The sequence below is a fragment of the Cavia porcellus genome, unplaced genomic scaffold (genome assembly GCF_034190915.1).
Source record: "Cavia porcellus strain 051 isolate PalLab524CR breed Dunkin Hartley unplaced genomic scaffold, mCavPor4.1 scaffold_18, whole genome shotgun sequence".
NCBI classification, from domain to species: domain Eukaryota; kingdom Metazoa; phylum Chordata; class Mammalia; order Rodentia; family Caviidae; genus Cavia; species Cavia porcellus.
Window position 1 is genome coordinate 51,093,243 of NW_026947501.1, and position 24,098 is coordinate 51,117,340.

Below are 24,098 nucleotides of genomic sequence, written 5' to 3' on the forward strand. Positions count from 1 at the left end.
GGGCAGGAAGAGGTTGAGGAGGATGCGGGAGAGGATTGGGCACGTTCCAGAATCCTCCCTGATGCCCAGGAGGGTGGAAAAGGGCACCGCTGTCACACCTGCCTGAGCCCTCAGGTCGTCCTCTTGCAGGATGTAATGGCTTGAGCTGAAAGAACGCAGAGGTCTTGAGGAGTCCTTGTCAATGTCAATTACAAGTAGAAAGCGTGTGTTCATTGCCACTTCCTCATGGCTTCCTTGCCCCACACTGACAGGGCAGGGCAGAAGATGACCCTGATACAGCTCTCGGCACATGGTTGAGATGGCACCCGTGGAAAAGCACTCAGTGTCAATTAGTGACCAGGATATAAAGTCACTGTCCTGCTAATCTCCGTATGTTATCAATAGGTTTTCAACAAGGTTAGCATACTTGGGCAGGAGGTAGGCCACTTAACCTCCTGAAAGCCAATGTGCTTACCAATACAAGCTCAGGCTGAGATCACTAATTTTATTATACTAATACTATCATAGTTGGAAGTCCTTTTCAATGACTAAGAATCATCGAAAGTGACTAAGATAGAAAATCACTAATTATAGGGTGAGTATCCTTATCTAAAATGCTCAGAACTAGAAGCATTTCAGAATTTGGATATTTTTCAGATTTTGCAATATTCTCATATAGATATATAGGGTACCTATATATTTATGCATAGATAGATAGATAGATAGATAGATAGATCCCAAGTCTAAATATGAAATTCACTTGTGTTTCCTACACACTGTATACACATAGCCTAAGGTAATTTTGTACAACACTTTTGCACACCTACATTTCAAGTGTGCCCTGTTACATGATACTGGATCTTGAATTTTCTTCTTGTGACATTGTATCAGTGCTCAGGAAGTTTTGAATTTCAGATTTCTGATTTTAGATTAGGGATGTTCCACCTGCAACATTTTAATGATGTTACTTACTGATGAAAGACTATATGTTTTCTTTGGTTTACAGGTACCAAGGTAGGGCTTGGGGAAGTCAGATGATTTGCTATTTTTGTACTAATGAATATAAGCTTAATGGTGATGAAATAAATAAATATTGGTGCTGTAAGAAAGTCTTTTGTGTAAATTTGATCTCTTTAATGTTTATTGTCATTTGTTAAATTTTTTTTTTGCATGAAGCAAACACATCCTGGTAATGTAGACGACTGCCCTGATTACTTAAAGTTCATCATTTTAATTTTTCAAAATTGAGTTTTGTTTTGAAAAACGTATTGATCACTTCCACTCAATATTCATTCATTAGTCGTCATAAAGAACCTGCTAACTTGTACCAAGTACCCTGTGGGATCCACTCATCAGCACGTAAATGAGACAGAGATGTCACTATAAGATCAAGAAGAGGGGACCCACAAACTTTTTCTCATTTATTCTTTTCAGTGTAGTACAGTATAGTTTGAGTGGCTTTTATTCAAAATGCAGAGGTCAGGGGCTGGGGATTTAGCTCAGCAGCCTAAGCGCCTGCCTTGCAAGTGTGCAGTCGTGAGTTCGATCCCTGGTACCGATAAAAATGAAAAAGACAAAAAAAAAAAAAAAAAAAAAAAAGACAAAACAAAATGCAGAGGCCCAGAGGTATTTCCAATTTCAGGTGCTTTTGGATTTTGGAATATTTGTATGCCACATAATGAGGTGTCTTGGTAATAGAACCAAAGTCTAAATACAAATTCATTTGTGTTTCTTACATACTTATATGCATAAGGTAATTTTATGCAACATGGTAAATAATTTTGTGCATTTTAACTGTGGAATCCTATGAAGTTCCTGATCACATGAGGTGATATGAGGAATTTTCTTCTCGTGAGCCTCATAACCAGCGCTCAAAATCTTTAGGATTTTGAAGCATTTCAGATTTTTGCATTAATGATGGTTAAGCTACGTTTGTTAATTCTGTAAAATCGTATTAAATTAATATATGGGAAGCAGAGGAATGGGGAGAGACCACTTAATGAGTGTAGGATTTTACTTTGGAAGGATGGAAATATTTTGAAGTAGTGGAAATTGCTATTCACAACATTGTAAATTACCAAATGCCATTGACTGAATTGTTCATTTTGTTGTAGTTTGTAGTCTTTTCTTCCCTGTGTATTTGTTTGGCTTCTCTGTTTATTTTGCCTTTCCAATATATATGAGAGTTGGAAGGTATTTGAAACGTCTAGAGCAGTCTCTTTTTAGGTTGGTGGGTTGTTTGTTTGTTTGTTTTTGTACCTGGCATCAAACTCATGACCTCGGGCTTGCTAGGCAGGCGCTTATGCCACTGAGCTAAATCCCTGGCCCCTTTAATGGAATTTTTAAGTTTCTCCTCATACATAAATCTCGGACAGTCATGTTAAGGTTATTCTCACTTATTTGTTGTTAGACATGAGATTTTTTCCCCTATTTTTAAGTCTTTCATAACTGTTACACAGGACAGCTATTAAACTTTATTGTTTAGTTTAAGTCCATCACTTCTTTAACTCCCTTTTAAAATAACAGTGAAATCTTTTGGATTTTTATAGGTAAATGGTCAAAAATCAGTAAGTTGAGATAATCATAGTTTTACTTACTGTCCTTACTGTTACAGTACTTCTCAAGGACTCTAATACGAAATACTAAACCCCTTTTACATTCCTGAATGAAACCCACCAATTCTTGAACATTTTTCCTGGTGCCGTAAACTGACACAGGGCCTTCATATTAAACTACACACTCAACCCTTTCCTGTATTTCGAGACAGGGTCGCACAAAGTCACCAACTTATCCAGGCTAAGCTTGGATTTGTGATCCTTCTGCCTCAGCTTCCCGTCGTGCTGGGATTACAGGAGCGCACTGCAGCTTCTGACTTCTGTAATATATTCCTGAATTATATTTGTTAACAATTTGTTGATGCTTTTACATTTATTTTATAAGGGATATGGATCAGTTCTCTTCCGTTAGGTATTTCTGCTAACTTGACTTTCCATTACTTTCAACTCTGGGAGAGAAAACATATGGGAAATAGATTTCCCTTAAATATCCAAAATACTTTATTTTAAAACTATCTGGCTTGAAGCTCTATGTAAAGGTAATTTTTAAATTTTATTTCTATTCTCAGGGTTACAGGTCTAATCTGTTATTTTTGTTTCTTAAGTGAGTTTTTCAGAGTTCCCAACTTCTCCAAGTTTTTTATATGTTAGCATTGTGTTCTATTTTAACATCAACATTCTCTTTAGTTATACTTTCTATATAAGCTATTTTATCTCTTTATCTCAATGTTTTAGTCTTTTATCAATAGATTTTTATATAACGTATCTACTGCTATAGGTGAGCATGTTTATTTATTTTTTTCTTTTAGGAAACTAAATTTTGGCTTTGTTAGGTTCTCCTGATTCTATATTCCAAAATATTTTATTTGCTTTTCCTTGTTTGGAATTTTTGCCCTATTGCCATCTTTGTACCTCTGTTTGGATAATAAACTTTTAACTTACTGTTTAGCACATACATTTTCTTTGTAAAAGAAATGATGAAATCTTGGAGAGTATGAATTTGTCTCTAAGAAAGCCTTCAGGGAATCTCATCCTTTTATGTTGCTACATTTTAACATTAATTTCTGTGCATATAAAGAATAATTTGCGTGTGATTTCTGTTTTATTTCAACACTTCCAGAAGATCTTTGTGACTGCAATTTATTTCATTCATAGTTTTGGTGAATTTGTGAGTAAGGAGTCCAGACTGTAAAACAGTCTTTTCTTTGGGAGCTCTGAAGCTTTTTCTGCTGTTGAGATTTAAGTGATGCAAACATCATTTCAGCACTTTCCACTTCATTGTCTAACCATCTCATGCTTCGTGAGAAGGTGGAATTTCCTCTTAGCATCTAAGTTTATTAATCAAGCTTTGTTTAATATTTTTTGTTCAAATTCTCTATTTCATTGTGTGTGTGTTGTTTTGGGTTTTGGTTTGTTGTTTGTTTGTTGGTTGGTTGGTAGTTCCCTTTGTGTATCAGGCAAAACAGAGGTAGACTGAAGATTTCTAACCATCCCAACCTTATTTCTCTTCCTTTTTTCCTTACATAACTCACTGTGATGCGTCTTCATGCTCTGACTATTTTGTCCTCCACCTATATTTTGCTGTCTGTGCTTTTCCCCAGGACCCGTCCTTCAGTGGATGTTGTATTTCCACCATCTGCTACCATTTTGTTTGTGTTTTCATGATTTGCCTTTACGCATCCTCTGTCTTTCTGATGTTGCCTTTGCTTATTTTTCTCTGGGGTAGAAATGAGATGAGCATGATTAGGATGGCTGTGATAGTGGGACCACCATGGCAGAGCAGACCCCCTGGGTGTGCTGAGCGATGCATACAGAGAAGGCTGAGCAGTGCTGGTGCTGACACAGGGTTTCCGGCGGGGGACTGGGAGCCCAGTGCAGGCCTCACAAGGAAACCGTCAGGTTGGGTGTAGACAAGCTGAATTGGGAAGACAACCAGCTGGCTGCTTCCTTGTTCACTGGTAAGGACAGCAGGGCAGGGGCGGAGCCTCCCATAGAATATGACAATTCCTGGACTCAGGTGTAGGTCCCACACGCTGCTTTTGTGGCATGGACAGCACTCCTAATTCCTTTTCATCTCCAATTTACAATAATAATAAAATATGTTTAAAAATAGTTCTGTAGAAATATTTAGAGGTGTGCATGGGAGAAATCTCTTCTAAATGCCCCAGGGTCTTTTGAGTGCTTTCAGACAAATGAAGATTTTGTGATTTTTTTTTTTTTTAAGAATAGCATTTTGGAATGAAAGGTCCACCTGCAACGTGTCCACTGAGGAGTTAAACTATTTTCAAACGTGTGCAGCTCATCCTTGCGATGAAAATGCCATTTCCCAGTGATATGACCAAGCCTGCTCCCCTTAAGTCTTGCTCCTTCCGGCGCTCTGTGCTCTGCATGGTAATGAGGGGCTTCTGCAGTCGGGAACGGGGCGCTCCTGTGATTTCCTGAGCTCTGCTTTCCACGGCTTAGTTCCCTACATTTCCCTGGCAGCATGCAGTGCGTGTGTTTCAGTGGTTGGATTTGGGGGAGCACACGCGCCAGGCAAAGGGCTGTAGGGAAGGAGAATCAGCTGGGACGCTGGTTTTTAACTGAAGTGTAGTTGGAGGTTCAATGAGGGGAGACTGTTATGACACATTTCAAAACGTAACGATAGGGAAATGAGCTGGATTCATCAAAGTCAAAGTAAATACAGAGCAACAGCTCAGAGACTCAGCATGAAACAGCAGTTATAGGCCCTCAAAAAAATCCGGAGTAATTAAAATTTACATTGTGCAGCCCTCTTTCTCAGTGGGTACCTTTCCAGGGGAAGCAATAATTTTATTGTGGAAACGATAAACACAAATTTGGAGATGTAAATTACACACACGTTTTAATTTTGTGCATAAACATGGAAAGTTTTCAAAATGTAAATATAATCAGAGTACACAACTAGCTGAAACCAGGTTTGCAAAAGGCCTTGGGGAAGCCAAGCCCCTCCTGTCTCTCTTCTCCAGGACTTTCCTCCCCCTCTGGCCCTTTTGTGGATTTGGAAAACGAGGAGGTGGGATTACATTCTCTAATTTTTGAGGACACAAACATTCCGCTCTTATTTTTTAATGCCACAGGAGGGATAGTATTTTGAACCTTTCTCTCTGCTTCCTTTCCCATCTCCTCTCCCCTTCGTCTACACAAGTGATTTTGGAGGTTAGTGAGTGAGACACAAAATACTGGATATTTTGCATCATGAAAAGAGGGAGGACATTTACCAAACACTATCTGAATTCTTTCATTTCATGTATGCACAAAAGTTCCCTAAGCTTGAGCCAATTCTAAGGAGTAGGCCCAGGGAAACTGTGAGATCGTTAGAAAATGCCTTGAACCAGGACGGGAAAAGATGTGTATGGCTTCTGCCTTGACTATTCGTTGCTGTTTGAGTGATTTTGGAACAATTCCTTCATTTTTCCAGGCCACAGTTTATATTAAAGTCATTATGTTGTCCTGAGGTGAGCTCCAGGGTACCTTCCCACTCAGAATTTCTGCTATGTGGTACCCTGTGGATCCACTCCAACCCACATGGAGCCCTGGAGATCCAAAACAATATGGGGCCCTTTTGAGTCCTTGGGGAAAATGCTGCCAAAAGTCCAAGGTGTTCCTTGCTAAAATCTGTGCAGGCTATGACTTGAGGCCAGGACTTCATGACACTGCTGTTGGAAGCCTCACTTTGGCACTTTCTCAGTAGCACAGGGTCCTGTGTGCCCATCCACCCAGACTCGTGGTTAGAGCTGCTATTGAAATGACCCAGTGTGATAATCCTGGAACCATTGTCACCAGGGACAGCAAAAGTATTTAACAGTACATCTTTCCTACATTTCTCTCTGCATATTCCCTTATCAGAGTAGGATATTGGAGATTTATAGGATTACACAGAGAGTGTCATAAGGAAAAAAAAAAGTATTAAAAAAAAAGCAACCTGTCATTTATATAAAACCACAGCAGGTGAAGAGCAGGTTTTCAGAGGAAGTTTGGCTTTATGGAATCCAACCTGGAGTCTAATTTGAAGTCTTCAGCATCTTGTTGTATCTGCGTAGTTCCACCAAGACAACAAATGTGAGGTCAAGTTTTCCTTTTAATTACTCAAAGGTAGAAAATAGAAAGTATATTGAGGGTTTAGCATCTGCTCTGCCACATTCCACAGTGGGAACACTTTGGGCCTTGTGTGCAGAGTAAGAAGAATGATTGCGGATTTGGAGATAGGTTTTAAAGGATGAGTTGAGAATGAGGTCTTTCCAGGGGACCCCTGAGCCTGGACTGGTCTTTGTCATATAGCCTTCATGATAGATTCTCTGGCTTCCCTTTGACAAATAAGCTGAAGTTTCCTAGGGGAGAGGACGTATTTCAGATGCAGTCCTTGGGATCAGGGAATGCTTCTAGAAGAGAAAATGTGTATGTCTGAGGATGGGTGTCCTGCATTGCAGGCTCCACTATTGTACATGTGAACTTTCTGACCCTCAGTTCGGAGACCTGGACAAACCACTTATTCCAGGTAGAAAGATCATTCTGCCCCCAGGAAAGGGGTTGGAGAGTGCAAGACATGGTCTTTGGTAGGGCCTTTGTCTTCTCTAAAACTTCTAGCTCTGATTTCACTCTCCTGAGAGCACTGAGAAGGAAATTCATTTGTTCTTCCCTCTCCCTCTGCTGTCAAACACTAAGGCACACCCTACTGTGGGAAGCACGCGGGGAATGGCCCCTGAGCCAATGGAGGCATGTGTCCTGGAGGGAGTGGCCTGGACCGGAGAGGTCATCACTGAATTGCAGCTGGGGAGGGCAGAGTTAAGGGAGCAGATGGTGCTGTGGGTCCTTCCCCCAGATCTGGGACAGCTGCCCTGAGGAAGCCACAAGTGAACTATGAGCTGTGGGATGACTTGGAGTTATCTGGAAAACCAGGAAAGGTGCAGATGGCCTTTTAGATGATAGCAGAACTAGGATGTCATGCTATTTTGTAGCCAGCACACTTGAATTATGGGACCTGGAGACCAAGACTGCAGAAGGTGCTTCCATCACAGATGCTCCCTGCTTTTGTGTCCCCACAAATTGTGTCCTGTGCTCCAGGCTGTGCCACCAGCCCTAATCACGCAGTCTCTGTGGGAGATGTCTGCTATGTCCTGCAGCTGCCACTTTGCAATGTCCCTGGGCATCTGTACCACAGGGGGCAGTAGGGGTCCTTGGAGAGCAGGTGGCTCTGAAGGTGACACCAGCCTGATATGCTATCACATCTAGGATGTGAGGACTTTGGAGCTACCAGATTTTTCCTAAACCATTGCACTTCTGGCTCAGGACATGTAGTTGGGGATAAACTGAACCCTGTTTGCAGTAAGCTCAGTTTCCATGCTTCATAAGGCCACAGTGGACGGAACTCCGACCAGCCCATTGGGTTCTGGAATCCTGGGAGCCCGCCCTACCTAGTCGTATGGTTGGTGGACTAAGCTTCTGGGCAGGCCTGTGTGTTGCTCCAGAAGGGGGAGACATTGTGGCCATAATGGAAGCTGGCCCTGAGGAGAGGGATCTCTCTGTCAGCTCCGGCCTTGGCCTTCTCCTGGCCTAAAACTCTACAGTTGGATTTCCCACTTATTTGGAAGCTTGTCTGTCTTCTCTATGCGGCCATGACTCTGTTCCAGCAGGCTTAATTTTTTTTTTCCTTTGTTTTCAGGAGAGTAGATCTGCAGAAAGCAACAGCTGTGTGGAAGAAATAATCCGGGTAAGAATATTCTTTTCACAATCTTATCCATGTGTTGGGCACAGTTGCTAAGTAGGAGTTGCATGTCCATGTTATCACAGGAAGCCCACCATGGTTTGCTGATTGACATGCACCTTTCCTGAGGGCAGTCACATCTGACACCTACATGACACTTCAGGAAACAACACTTCCTGCAGAAATCTCAGAGTTCGCCCCTTGCGAGAACCTCTATAGATGCTCAGGTGGCTCTCTATGAAAGCAGCCAGCTGAGGACAGAAGGACAGACCTCAGATGAGGAACCCCTGGGGTGCTTACTTGTGGCTGCATCCTTTGTCTCCTTGCTGTGTCAGAGCATCCCTTAACAGTCTGTGTCTGATGAGTCGGGCAGGGGGTGCTTTGTTATTTTTCTTTGAAACTTAGTTACACTCAGAAGCTTTGACACTGTATTTTTGTGTCATCTTGCGTATTCCTGGTTTCCCTGGTGCTGGGACTCTGCTTGCCTGTACGTTGCACCATCCTCCTCCTTAGTGTGTGTCCTCCCTCGAGCCGCATTCTCACACACACACACACACACACACACACACACACACACACACAGAGGTTGGTTTGGATGTTGTGCCAGAGATGAGTGTTTTCCTGAAGGTCCCAGCTCGTAATCAGGAAGTCCTCATCAACTCAGTGTCTCCCCACTCCTACTTTTTCAGGGGAGTCACCTAATAATTTACGGTTCTTAGAAAACTGATATTACACTGGGCAGAACACCAAAACAAGCTGGAGGAGATGCATGGCCACTCCCTAATAAAGAAAAAAGCGGCCATGACTTCCCTTTCATGTGTCCCTAACCTTCCAACATCCCACACACTTTTTCTTGAACTGCTAATGCATTTCAGGAATGCTATAGAATTACTTGGCCTAAAGTTTTACATTAACAAAGTGTTTTAAAAACAGTTTTTTCTTTCTGGGGCTCATTACTGAATCTCTAAGTTGGCTGGAATAATTAATTGAAATTTGATACATTGAATCCTTAATGATTTCTTTTTATTTTCTGACATGGGAAACAGTTGTCAAATCAGGCAGCTCTATGTGTGGCACTGAAGTGTATGTTAAATAAAACCCAGATTGTATTTTTTATCCCTATTAACTTTATTCTATTTTGTTTTAAACAACTGTTAGTATATGGTGCTGAGATAAATATTCTTATTTTTTTCTTTTGACATACTTTCATGTTTGGTGCTGGGACTCTCTGCTTGCCTGTACATTGCACCATCCTCCTCCTTAATGATGTCATCCAGGCATTTTGCTGTGAAAGGGAAGCCTCCCATAGCTGCATGATGATGACATGAAAGCACCAGAGCGTGCGTTTGTGCCCTTAAACTCTCACATCAGCTTTTAGGCCAACACTCCTGACCCCACCTATAAGTTCTTCTTCCTCGCTCCTCTCTGATTTTTGCTGAGGCAAGTAATTTGAAAATTACATTGTGTGTTGAAGTATAATTATTTTTTATTCTTACACAGAAAATTTTAATCTTGGGACTTAATAAATCCGCGCGCAATTGCAAAATCTTCTGAACCAAGGGCAAAATGAGAACTGAGTTCTCTAAAGATGGGCACTAAGGGCTGGAAACCTTCTTGGCCAACATATGTCCGTAACAGTTGAGTTCTAACTTGTACTATATTTCATCCTTAAGGGTTCCAGCGCTGTAATACTTCGGTGATTTTCCTAGCGTTGCCCATTAACATACGATGGCATTAACATCATTCAGTCAATAAAATCTGTTTACAATTTGCTGGTGGGAGGGAGACGTGCAGTTGCCCAAATTTTAAGTAAGATATCTTGAGTCACTAATTTAAATATTCATAGTGGATATTCCCATAGAGTTGCATTTCTGTTTGTAGGGAGGGGATGAGTGGGACTTGCTCAAACTCTGGAGACTCAAATTGGTTTCCTGGTGTGACTTCAGACACATAAAGGGAGCTCATTTGCTCCTTGGTTTTCCAGAAACTGAGGAATCTCCTGAGTAAGATCCCAGCTGCGGGCTTGAGAGCTGTTACGTGTGATACACAGCATCGCGGCCCATCACATGTCCACACACTGAACAGGAGCACAAGAAAAGCCTTGTGTTCAAATGTCTGCGTGTTCCCTAACCCAGAGGAAAACATATTAGCCACCCTGTGCCTACTGAAAAATACAGAACAAAGAGATGGCTTGTTTTCAGTGACCTACTTGGGTCATTTACAGAGCTGGCTTAGGTCAAATCTCCCCTGCTGCAGACCAGACAGGCCTTTTTCTGGCTCATACTGTTTCCTTTATAAATTATTTCATTTGGTTCCAACAGTAAAGATTTCATTAGTGACAAAATGAGGCCCACTGATGGCAAAATCAATTGAGGTAGAGCTGCAGAAGAGCACCATTAAATATCTCATTGCTTATTGCAGTAAAATAAAATCAAAACAAAAGAGACCTGGTGTTGGCCCAGAGAAGTTCACCAGGTGAAAATCTCTAATAAGTCTTATCCAGGAGTGTACTTGGGAGTGTTTTGTTTTGTTTTGTTCTTGCATTAGGCCATTTGAATGGTTAGGGACACAAATAACGGCCTTTCATAGTAGTTTATTTTACATCTGTAACCGAATTCTTCATAGATGCTATTATGTTTGTCCTTTGGGCTGAAATGACTGCACTGCACTCAGCCAAGGATGTGCTGGTGCTGGGGAGGTTATCCGGAAGCCTGCTGTGCTGCCGGGCTCTCTGGCTGCCCTGCACAGGCGTTGCCTGACTTGGACGGGTTCGGTTTCCAGTGGAGATGGGCAGGCAGCCACTATGACTCTGAAGCTGTGGAGACTGGGGGCTTTGAGCCCTGGGGGGCCATAGGACCCCAGTAGTCCAGAGGCTTAGGTTGAGCATGAATGGCTTTGCCTTTCAGTATTTCCCTGTCTCTTGTTTTTTTGTTTTTGTTTTTTGTACCAGGGATCGAACTCACAACCTTGTGCTTACCAGGCAGGTGCTTAGGCCACTGAGCTAAATCTCCAGCCTCCCTGTCTCTTGCTGATGCACACCATTAAAGACCACACAGGCACTGCAGAGCCATGTGGGCAGGGGACCAAGGGAATGTCAGAGCACAGGTGTCTAGATGATAGTTTCTGTCCTAACAAGCCAGGGCAGATTCTGATACCCTAGTCAGTAACTTCAAGGGTATTTTGGGCCTCTTATTATGCATGCAAAATGCTGTGCTGTGCCAGTCTCTTCTGAGGTACTTAGGGATCTTTAGCTCTCCACTAGGAGACTTACGCATTAAAACTGCTCAGCTTGTGTGTTTCTGTTGTTCTGGTCTTCGGGTACTCCAACACAACTAATAAATGAGAAGCAGAAAGTACACGGTATGATCAAACTATATGATGCGTGTTTAAATTAAAACAATTTTTACAGTAAGAGACACATTGCCATTAAATCCCATTGAAAACTCCCTCTCACTTCAGATACACTGATCCCATTACGCTCGCCACATTCCAAAGCAATTCTGGAAGTGCTCCTTCCTGAGCATCTCCACAGGTCATGCTCAGAAGTATGGGATGCTGCTGCTCAGTGCCATCCCCCGAGAAGACAGGCTTGTGATGACATCACAGTGTGTCCTCATCCATCATGCCCCGGACCTCATACCATGCAGTGTCATGCTGTACCCCAAAGTCAAAATGATTATGAAGGATAAATGTTTTAAATGAGTTCAAGACAGTGAGGCAGCCACAAGGCACAACTAAAGACCCTCCTGAAAGAGGACCCTCAGAACAGCTTCAGAAAGTAGCAAAAATGATGGGATAAGTACCTCTGAATGAGGAGGAATGTTTTGAAGGGGACTCACAGCCATGTGTCTTTTACTGTAATAGTAATTCACCATATTTTCCAATCACACCTCCCATCACAAGGAGAAATAGGTGTGCATGGTGCCGTGATATATACACAGGAAGGAAGGCCGGTGGGTACAAGTGCAAGGACCAAGCAGAGAGCAGACACTGGGAGGTCCTCCTTTCAGCACCGACCCTTCCTTCACGTGTTTGCAGGATCCCTGCCTGCAGCACAGAGCAAGGTGGGGGAGGGGATGGATGCTGGAGAGCAGTGGCCTGGCTCACACCCCTCCCCTTCTGTGGTCCTTGGGTGACATGTCATCATCCACGTGCTCCACTCAAGTCCTCAAGTGTCTTCATCACATTCTGTCCTCTGCATGACTACAAGCTCTCAGACACACAAGAGTCGAATGTGAGTCGTGTGAAACACGTGCAAGTTCTTGTTTTTATCCACCAGTGAGGTTTGCCCTTGTGTTTTTAAACCTGTAGGGTAGAAAATATGAACGCAGGTAACATCCTTAATACGCAATAATACTTTAAGGGGTTACATTCCCCGCACATACCACTTCTTTGACCTCTGTAACTGGCATGTAAAATTGTACCTGTTTGTGCGGATTAAGTTCTGCTGTTCTGTGACCCAGCACAATGACCGTAAATGACACACTCTATATTTTAAAAAGAGAAGCAAATTTAGATTGCACAAAGACATGATAGAAGTTCATAGAGATAGATTTCCTTCCCCCAATTTGAAGAGCATAGGACATACGCACGTGACATCTGTGCTGAGAATCAAATCCAAGGTCTGTGTGCTACCCGTGTGCTCTACCACGTAACAGGGATGACTTGCTTTTAATCTGGGTTTCACCTGAGTGCTTTTCTCTAACAGCTAGTTGCTAATATACAGGAGCAGCCTGTATATTAGCTTTGCATCCTTGGCTAACTTTAAGAGAATCAATGCAATTTTACTTTTCTGTTTCTATATTTAATTTAAAATTTTTTTGAAAGATCTTCATAGTGATTTCCATAGTGGCTGCATTAGTCCTACACTCCAACATGGAGAAGCGTTCCTTTCTGCCCCCAGCCTTGCCAGCATTTATTATTGGTTGATTTATTGATTGTAGCCCTTCTTGCTGGAGTGAGATGGAGCTGCTGTTGTTTTAATTTGCATTTCTCCAATGGCCAGCCATGTGCAACATTTTTCTCACTAATTTATGTGGCTGTTTGTGCTTCTTCATCCTAGAAATGTCTCTTCATTTCAGATGGCTGTTTTGTATTGGGTCTTTGTGTGAGGGAATCTAATTTTTTCCGAGTTCTTGATATATTCTAGATGTTAGTTGTCTGTTGCAGGGACAGCTGACAAAAGGTTTTCCCATTCTGCAGGTTGCCTGTTCACTCGGTTGGTAGTTTCCTTTACTGTGTAGAAGCTTTTTAACATGACAGGATCCCATTTGTTGACTCTTGCTATTTCTAGATTTAATATAACCAGATGTATTCATAAGACTGAAAAACTTACTAGAGATCAGAATTAGATGTTCCAAATAGTGTTAATACATTTTAAGGCATTTACTAAGAATGTTTAGAGTGCTAATTGAAAATCATCTATACGTTAAAAAATCTAGTGAGATCAGATCATTAGTACTTAAAATGTAAAGGCAAATAAGCTTCTACTTGTTTGCAAAAGTATTTTTTCAGGGTGTATGTGTGTAACTGCTGGGTTAGGAAATTCCCAACACCAAGGACAATGTGACCTACTTCACCTGTTTTGGGGCCTCACCCTGACCTGAAATTTCATCAGCTGCTAGTCCTTGCTAATAGGCTCTGAGGTCCAAGTCATGAACCCAGATACTATTTCGGATTGAGATTTCTCAGGACTTCTCAGTGCCTTTACCCACAGACTCCCTACCTTTGTCTGCCTGCAGCTGGCACTGTCTGGAGCCATGGCCATCCTTTACTGGCTAGACTCACGTCTGTGCTCAGTCCTACACCCACTCTGCACTGCCACTTCCCCTGTCACCAGTCCAGGACCATGGGGTGCAGTGGTGGCATCTCCTCTCCAGCTTTAGAAGCTGCCTTAGGGACTGCCAGGCACAGCCAGGTAGGGCTGCTGGTTTATGGTGACCCCACAGTGGCTTGGTGTGCTCTTATTGGAGCTGAAGGAGGAACTTCTGCCCATCAGAGCTGGCTGTCAACATGTGGGTCACAGGCGGTGCTGACTGAAGGTATCTGTGGCCTTCTGACCTTTTCCTCATCAGTGCTTTTCACCTTTCTTCCCTAAGTTTTCCCTGGTTTTTGTCTGTTTAAGACGATGCTGGGAGTAAGCCCTATGCCTTGTGCAAGGGAGTGAGGCACTGTATCCCTGAGCTACATCCCCAGCCCCAAGGAACCTTCTTAGATCCTTTTTCCTAAGTCACGCATGGGATCGAATACCAGGAGGATGCTTCATGTGCGTTTATGTCAGGTGGGCACCTGTGCTTCCTACTCACAGCGAGGGTCTTCCATCCTGAAGAGCCCCTGTCATGTAGCCATGGTGGGAAGCCCTGGCTGGCTCAGGCTGTCCTGCTTTCCCCGAATCTTCCCTGTCCCTGGTAGATGCATGCTGCACATTGGGCAACGACCCGCCTCCTGGAGCTCCTGCAGTCCTGCCTGCCAACTCACACACACTTACTGGCCTCCTAGCACCCTTCCCAGTGGCTCCAGTTAAAATCCCTCCTCCAACCTCAGCCGGCCCCTGTCCTGTGCTCGGGAGGCCCCTTCCCTACAGCAGCCGCTTCACCAGCAGCCACCTCCTCTCTCCCCTCTTCCAGCCGCTCTCTCAGCCGACTTCTTATTCTCAGAGTGCAGATTATGCATTACTTCCACTTTAACTGAAAAGAAAGAGGGAGGAGAATGACGTTTCTTCTGTGTGCATTCCACTGTGGACTTTTCTTGTGACTATTCCAGATGTCAGTCCCTTGTCTCTCTTGGTGGCTTCTCTGCTGACAACACCCCTGTGCCGGTAGGTCTCCTGTGTGGGTCTTGAACCTTGCTCTGTTCACTGACTCTTGTGGTCACCGGCCCAGCTGCTCCCAAATGACTCCATTTCAATGTGTCATGAGCACCTTTATACGACCTCACCTTTCCACCAGCTTTGCCTCCATTGTGGATTGTCACCACTGCCCGGAGGCCCTGCCTGTTGGATTCATCTGTCCACACCTGTCAGCTCCATCTCTGAGCACAGCCTTCATCTCTGCTCCATGGAGCAGCCCACGGGCCTCCTGCTCCTCCTGTCTCCCACCCCCTTCCCACAGAACCAGCAGGTCCAGCTTCCCAAAGCGTGTGTGGGCCGAAAACCTTCTAGTGGCTCCCCTGGACTCAGGAGAGGCCCAGTTCTGGAATGCTATTTGTAGACCCCTGCGTGCTCTGACCCTGTGCATCATTGCAGGCTCCTCTTTCTCCACTCCCCACTTATCCAAACCACCCTCCCTTCCAGCCCTGACCAGAGATTCAGCTCATTGTCCAAAAGACATCACTCAGTCCCAGGGACCTTCCCGATGTCCCATCTCTGAGGTAGATGCTGCTGTTCCGGGGAGTTCCAGGTAGCTTTACCTTGTCACATGTCACATAGGGTCCCCTCCCCTCCCATCAGCACACCTGCCCCAGGGGTGGGCACAGCGACTTGGATTTTTGGCTCACATATCAGTTCTCACTCTTTACCACTGTCCTCCAGTCCACATCAAAATGTTTAGGAATTTCCCCCCCCCCTAAAACATTAGCTCTCCAATGACCGCCCAGACCTCCATGTTACCCAGAAGCGCCAGAACAAACTGTATAATTAGCCTAAGTGCATGGGAGACCGTTCCCCTACCGATTCCAGCATTCAGAAGTGGATGGGAATCTCAAAGTGACGTGGCCCAGACATCAGGAAATCTCAGACTTTTTGTGTCTGCCATTTGTATCTTGATTATCTTTTATAGCTGAGTTTTTTCATTTTGCTAGATAATGAATTTGACAAGTTGAAGAAATCAAGATAATAAGATTTCAGGGACAATTTGGTTAATTACCGTGCTGGTGCTGGTAGGACCGAGGCCTGGAAGTTAAGATCCATTTCCACTGCTAATCTGCTTTGTGCAAAGCTGTTCTTGGAACAATTAAAACACACGTATCCGAAGTGATCAAACTGAAGGCACATATTTTTAAATTGTATTTATTATGGAAACCACACACAGTGTTCTCTTGTTATTTTTTCAAATTGAGGGTTGTAAAATTACACTGATTTGCTGCAAATTACAATTATATATACACACATCTTAGAAAAAGAATTTTTAAGATAACAAATGATGGTTAACAAATGGAAAATGTATAGGCCCTCACAAATCAAAACACCCATCTAGATAAAAATATCTACTTAAAAGAGAACATAACTACCTGGAATTCTTATGATCTTATAATTATTTAGCTCATTTTAACCTTACAAAATTAGAAACAATTTTTCCTTTGCCATTGGGTTGGTGTGTTGTCTCGTACATCCTGATGAATCTGACTACAGTGTCTTTGTTTGTTTGCTTCCTGGGTTCCATGAAGTATAAGTATTGAGAAAATGTAGAGCTTAGACTCATTTGGAACTTTTAGAGCATGTTCTCCTATTTGTTTGAATAGTGTTTTGTCCTGGTTTCCAAACCTGTCTATACAGCCCAGAATTTCTCCCTAGGTAACCCATTGTTAGGGTTCTTTAGCCTCTCAAATTCACAATTTTTTTTTAAACAAGAGGCATTTTTCCATTTACCCATAGCACTGTTCCATTTGTACCTTAAAACTTCTCGAGAAATGTCCTGCTGACCCCCTCCAGGTCCTGGTGAGCGCCCCGTGCAGGACCACATCCCTCCATGCCTTTGGTTTGTGATGAGGAATCAGGGCTGCTGCACGCCTTCCCAAGGCTCAGGTGTTGAGTTAACAAAAAATTCGGGCATTGATAGCACAAGCTAGTTTATCCCAACTCCCCCAACGCACAAAGATGCATCTCTCTCTACAAACACGTCTTTTCCTCTCCTCTGTTCTGAAAGTTGCACCTAATGGACAGCTCACTATTTATTATTACAATGTTTTTATTGCCAAGTTTTCATTTGTATTGCAGCTCTAAACAATTGGAGGCCTATGGCTCTGTGGACTTAAAACTATTAAGAATTTTATACTCTCGTGTTTAAATGTGTCATTCTGTGAACAGTTATTAGGTTTCTGAGATTGGATTAAACATCTTAAAACTGAGGGCTGAGAGTACAACTTGGTGGTAGGTTGTTGTCCAGCGTGTACAAGGCTCTGAGTTAGATCCAAGGAAAAGAAAGGAAGGGAAGCCAGAGGAGGGGAAGGGAGGGGAAAGGTGAGGAGAGGAAGGGAAGGGTGAGGGGATCTCTCCTCAAGCTTAGTGTGCTTATTAGTCTTTGGCTACTTGTAGATATCTTAATAGTCTCAAATGCAGATTTACTCGTGCATATGAAGTGTGCATTCTTTAAACAGTCACCCCAGGATTCTATTCTAATTAGCGTTATCAGAATGCTTGAGCTAAGAATCTACTGTATGAATCATTTTAACTTTCCCTTTGCTAGCAATAACTTGTATGTTGGACATTTCTTTAAACATGATTTTTTAATTCAGTTGAATGGTGTATATCTGGTAGGGGGTAGAAATTAGCTGAAAACATTAGTAATAGTTTATTTAAAAATAACTGATCCCCTTCCCCCTACCCAAACCTACCCAGGCTGTACCTCTGGAAACCAAATCACAGATTGAGCCTGGTGAGTCCCAGGTCAGGCATCAAATGCAAAGTGTTTAAAAATTCTGTCACCTATAACTAGAAGGAAAGAATAAAAAAAAAAAAAGGAGGAAAGGAGCCAACTATGGTGCAAGGGAGAGGATGATTCGCACAGAAAACCGAGGCCAACAGGTTCTTTTCAGACTGAAATAAAACCTCCTGCGGGTTTGCAAAACAAGCATTCCTCATTCTGACTTTTAAACTTTACATTTCCTTGTTCGTGCATTGAAGTCCTCACAGCTCCCTCCACATACACCCCTTAGCCCTGAACTCTGGGGGGAAAAAAGGCAAGAAATAAAAACTGAGCTCTTTTGGAGGTTCACGAGGCATTGTTGTATGAAACCAGGAGCCTACTGTGATGTGAATAAAGACCAGAGAGCAGGTTCCTAACACAGTGACCACGGGGCGGGGGGCGGGGGGTGTCACGGTAGCCAGAGTCATCTGGAAAGATTTTCAGCGGCCCCTGGACAGTGAAATGATTAATCACTTCAGCACAAAGGAACACAAAGGGAGATTTGTTAAGAATAAGCAGGGGACAGAGTGTGGGCTCCAGGGGTGACAGGCTTGTCTGTTTAATAATGTATTTTTAAAGTGTGTGCCACATCAAAAGGAAAGCACATGCGATGAGAGGAAAAGGAAAAGGCAGAGAGAAAGTATTTGTTGAATTTGAAGAAATGTTTGGGACATCAGATCACCCATTATTGTAGTTTGAGCAGTTTTTAAATTCAGGCCCCCCATCTTACATCAGGGTAAACCCCAGGGTCTTAACAGTGCTGAGAAAACCCGAAGTCCCCTAACAAGGCATATTCGACCTTTTAGTGCTAGAAGGAAAAGCAGCCCATCACATCAGCGCTTTGTGATCACCTCCCTTTCTTTAAGGGGCAGGGATTCCGACCTCAGCAAACTCTGTCAGTGAAAGAGCCGGCACAGTGAAAGAACATGGCCAACATGGCTCGGTGGCTTTCTGTTCCTACATGTCTGTCTTCTCGGTCACCCTGCATGGTGTCACCGGCTGCCCTACAGCAGCAGACACAGAGGTGTCGAGGTTGACAAACAGCAAGTAAGAGACGGTTCTTAAACCCCAGGTCTCCCAGACCCCAGCCCACAGCCTTCAGTGCCCTTTGGCTGTGTGTCACCCCGGGCTCTGCATCCATGGGCTCAGCTAACTTTGGATGACAGACACTCAGAAGGAAATTTCAGAAAGCTCCAGAGAGCAGAACTGGAATGTTCCACGTGCTGAGCATTTCCCCAGATGCACACGAAAAGAACTAGGATGTGTGGGCACCTCCTGCTGCAGTCACCACTGTGTCACAGGCTCTGGTCTCTATCCAGCATGTGGTGTTTGAGCACGGTTTGTTTGCCTCATGCTGCTGTCACATGTAGAGGTCTGGAATGGCTGTGTCTGTACTGAACACGTAGAGACCTTTGTCGTTGTTCTCTGAATGATGCAGTATGACAACTATTTCTGCAGCATTGACCTAGTGTTGTGTGTTATTATAAGAGATGCAGGGTGAGTAAAGATGCGTGCAAAGGTGTGCATAGGCTCTGTGCAAATGGTAACCCTTTATTGAAGGGACTTGAGCATCTGTAGATTGTGCAATGTGTGGAGGGTCCCAGGACCCATCCCCAGTGGATTTAGGGAGAGAACTAATTTGAAAAGCTGAGACAGAGCAAATTTTCCTGTGGAGTTACTCCTGGTCCTGTACCGCCTCTCTCACGACCTTACAGAAATGCAGATAACTCGTGGCTGCCTGTGTTGCTTTTACGGTGAGAAGCTACATCGTTGGTGAGGCCCTAGGTGAGGCTCTGGCCACATGCAGGTTCCTGGCAAGCATAGAAATGCCCCAGATGGTCCCTTATGAGTTGATCGGGAGCCTGGAGTCCTGTGTAACCCAGATACTGGTTTCACATATTTTGAAACGCTGGGTTCTTTTTGCATCAGCCTGCGTTTTGCTGCCTTCCATGAGCTCCATGGTGACTGGGACCTCCTGGGGAGCAGTCTGCCCATTTAACCCCAAGGTCAAGGTAATGACAGTGCTGTTCCCTTCCCCACGAGTAGGGTGTAAAGATGGAGATTTCATGAGTTCCAGGTGAGGAAATCCAGGCTCCCCTGACTCTGAGGGTGTGAGCTTTCCCACAGGTGTCAGCTGTAGGTCTGGACACCCCTACATTCAACCGCAGCACTGCTGCCACCGACCGGCTGGGTGACAGTGAGCCAATATAGATTTCAGTGCAGTGCACATTCTGCAAGGAAAAAAAGCTACTGTTCTCATTCATTATTTCCTGTGGCTGTAACATCTACGCTAGATAAATTTGTGAATACACATGTCTTAATGAATCAACATGTCTCACAAAATGTTTTCATTCATTGACTGTGGGTCTGGAGGTGAACCAATTTCACAGATCTGCAATTGAAATAAACACTTGATGGTATAACTTGTGATTGTGAGCTGCTATCATTGTTCTCTTAGAATAATCAAGTGTCTTCTAACTCATTAGCGATGAGGTTCACTTACAGAAATCTCAGTCTATAAAATCCTGTGGCAGAATATTTGCCAGATTGTTTTTATTGCTAAGCAACAATTGCTTTGCTGAAAGATTCCTGGCTGTAGGAAAGGATTAACCCTGCATTCTTAGCAAAGTTCCCTAAAGCATTTAAATATTTGCTTACAGTTTCTTTACAACTTGGCATTAATTTGAAAAACAAAAACATGGGAAATCACATTGAAATTGATTGACAAACAATAAAACATGAAGACAAATCTTTCTTGGAATAAAAATGAAAGCCAGTGGGACATTATAAATCACTCTCCAAAAATATTGTTTTCTGTACAACAGTTCAGGTGTTTGCACCAAGCAGTGATAGAGGGAATGAATGCAGACTACACCCCCTGGTGGAACGTTTATTTGATAGGTGGTTGATAGCTTTTTATCTCTGTAAGCACAGTTAAAGTGCTAACTTAAAAGTCTTTACCTTTTTAACTGATTGCCAAACCATGCTCACATCAATGTATGCCTGGAAGTTGCTTTTACAAATATACAGTTACACTAAGTATGCCTAATTATGAATCCAATTGTGCAAGCAAAATAAGTTTTAGAATGTGTTCAAGTCTACTATTTTTTTTAAGTGCACTATCTTAGTGAAGACTCTTAAGAGCTCACAAAGGACTGCAAACTATGTGTAACTTCTAATAGCAGTATTTTCTCATGGAAATAAACTTTGGAACAGCTAGCTCACTTACTGGTGATTAACAGACCCTCTTGTTTAATTGTATGTCCTTTCTGCATAAAGACTTACGCAACTGAGAGAGCTACATAAAACTCAGAAATCTGCTTTGGCTTGAAAGGACAGGGAAGTACCCTAGTGGAAGTCTTCATAGAAGTAGGTTAAGAAAGTCGCCATCCTTCATGTAGCCCCTAACAGCAGACTCGGGAAGGAAATTGGTTGACATTGCTCTACTGTGTGTGGGGGACAGTCTGTTTCTTCTCAAAATTGTACCTTTCACTGAGGTATAGACTTAATTTTGATGAGAACAAGCTCAGCTATATGCCTGTATGATTTGGTAGCCCAGTTATTAGTCTTAAGTACTTGGATTATTTGTTGAAAATCTAACATCAAGAAAAATGCAGTCTCCAGTACTTAAAGGCATCTTCTGTACTTATTCGTTAAATAGTGCTCAATTCCTTGAGTTATTACTATTAAAAAATCCATTGATTTCTTGGGTCCAGAAAATGAGAAACAGCTGAAATTCTGAATACAGAAAGTTTATGTCCTTAGAAGAACTTGGACATCTAAAACTGCAGACTTTGTCTTTACCTCTGGTCAGTAATCACTAAGGAGTGATTTAGTAGCTTATGATACCTGTGATTATTTGAAAATAAGGAAGTGAACGTGCTTATCCAGCAGAGTAAACAGTGAGTTTGTTGATTTTCTTCTCTGATGGTACCAGTGGTAACATATACTTGACCCAGGCAAGTTCTGTGGCTCAGAGGAAATTAAGGGTTTCATATTGTTTGGTAAAATGCTGTTAAAAACTGTAATAGCTTAGCTCCAAACTACAAAAACTAGCCTAGAGAAGCACCATCCACGCTCTTACTATAGGAAAAAGCCAGGAAACAGAAAATGATCTACTTTTCTGAAACCCCTAAGAGAAAGGAAGTTGTAGGGTAATAAAATATGGAGACATGCATCTTCAGGAAGACTCAGGGCCTGAGATTTTGCTTCCATGGCATACCACGCAAAGCCATAATACCCAATCAGAATCAGCTAGAAGCAAACTTTGAGTGAACTGCTAAAGGTCCAATGGGAGCTCACAGTAGTGGGAAGTTTGCACTGCCTTGCAAGTTTTGTCCTCACCCGGCACCCATAGGGAAGGTCTTGGAAAATTCTGGACTTGTCAGAGAAGGGGACTTTATCTCCTCCATCTCTTCTACTGAACAGGGCTTCATCTGTAGGACGAACACAAGACCATAGCCCATGGAATTGGATTCCCTTCTGCTGGGGAAGTGAAAGACAACAGCCCCCAACACTCAGCTCAAACTCATCTATCTTGCCTGTAATTCCTCCCACACAGGAGAGGGAAGGGCAACCAAAGTCCATCTTGAGAAAGGTGGAAACCCCTCTGCCTGGGGAAGAGTAGAAGCTCTAGCACCGGGGCAGGGGCAGCATAAAGTGCCACCTAACATCCGGAGGAAGGCAGGAACACTTGGTGAAGGTCCTCTCATGTTCCCGGAGCCTGTGTGAGACCAAGAAGGAAGGAAGACATCAGATACCATCTTCCCTCCCAACCCACCTCTCACCACAGTGACAAGCACTGAGTTATCAGAACAGTGGGTACTCCTGGGAGAGCCAGGCCAAGGAAAGACCTGAAGCCAAGTGGAAACTGAGTCAGGCAGAGAGCAAACCTCACTCCCAGCCCAGTGCCTGACCCCACCAGAGCTGTGAACACCACCCTCCTCAGTGAAGACAGAGCTGAAGGAAGGAAGGCATTCTCAATACCAGGCATAGAGTACACGCCCCAAAGTCTTCTGCCCCGGATGATGTGTTTGGGGCATTCAACCAAAAATCTATGAGACCTCCATAAAGGCAAGAATAAACAGTCCCTGGGCTGGGGATTTAGCTCAGCGGCATAAGCACCTGTCTTGCAAGTGCGTGGTCATGAGTTCGATCCCCGGTACCAATTAAAAAAAAAAAAAAAGAAACAGTCCCAAGAGGCAGAACAGTCATTAAGACCAGAATCAGACAGGACATGGATGCTAGAACTGGTGGTCAGGGAATTTAAATGCCAACATTTAACAGGTTAATCATTCTAATGGAAAAAATAGCGTGTTAAATCACGTAAGTCATTCCACCAGAAAGGGGGAAACCCTAGTGAAAAACCCAGAAAAGTGAAGAGGAACTAAGTCCTTTGCCTTGAACCACTCCAGCTGGGGAAGGGAACTAGAACAGTACTATAGCAACTTTCTCCAAGGAAGCTCTTTGTCTCTCTGGCCTCTTAACCCTCTGCCCTTATAGACCTTCAAGTTGGCACTGAGCTGAAGGGTCAGGCATTCGCTGTGACTCTTGATTGCAGGCCTTGCTCTGTTTAAGTATTATTTGCCCCTCACTTTAATTATCTGATATTTATGATATGTTCATATGCAGATAACAGATTTCCACTGTGACACCCCACTTGGTAGTCCTTGATTTTAGCATGATCACTAGGTTCATGTTGGGCATGCCAGCTCATTCCGTGCCACTGTGACCTATGTTATGGTAACAAGAGCCACCTAAAGGCAAACAGAGATGGTCAGGAAGCCCAGAGGATTGTTCCCAAGATTTCCTTTGTCTGAAGGTAACATCCAGGGTAGAAATGAGGCTCGGGGTGGTAATAGTGGTCTACTTAATCTCCTTCAGCTTCCTCATATTCTCAGACTTTTCTGTCCTTTCATGTTTCCCCTTTGCCTTTTTATATTTTTGCAATGGACTTGGTCCAGGCAGGGTACATCACTTCACTGAGCTAATGAGCCAGCATCCGTATAGCGACCATCATTTCCCAAGCCTTATTAAATAGTCCAGGTCAGAATCCGGCTTTCTAACAGTGGCAGGACCAATCTGCGGATGGAATCCGTCCTCATTAAGAGATAGCTCTGAAAAGAAAAAAAAAAAAAAAAAAAAACAGAGATAGCTCTGTTTTAATTTAGTGAATACTTTTTATCCTGGGATTCCCAGCACCACTTAGAGAGCTATTTTTGA

At 43.3% G+C, this 24,098-nt stretch overlaps 1 protein-coding gene across 12 annotated transcripts in view; it reads left to right on the forward strand.

Annotated features, from left to right (window-relative positions):
• The window catches only part of Aff3 (ALF transcription elongation factor 3), a 502,385-nt gene that overhangs the window by 261,638 nt on the left and 216,649 nt on the right, over positions 1–24,098 (forward strand). For all 12 annotated transcript variants that reach the window (XM_063229843.1, XM_063229847.1, XM_063229844.1 and 9 more), the window contains one exon: positions 8,215–8,262. In XM_063229843.1, coding sequence (XP_063085913.1) covers positions 8,215–8,262 — 48 coding nt within the window. The remainder of the gene's footprint in view (positions 1–8,214; positions 8,263–24,098) is intronic.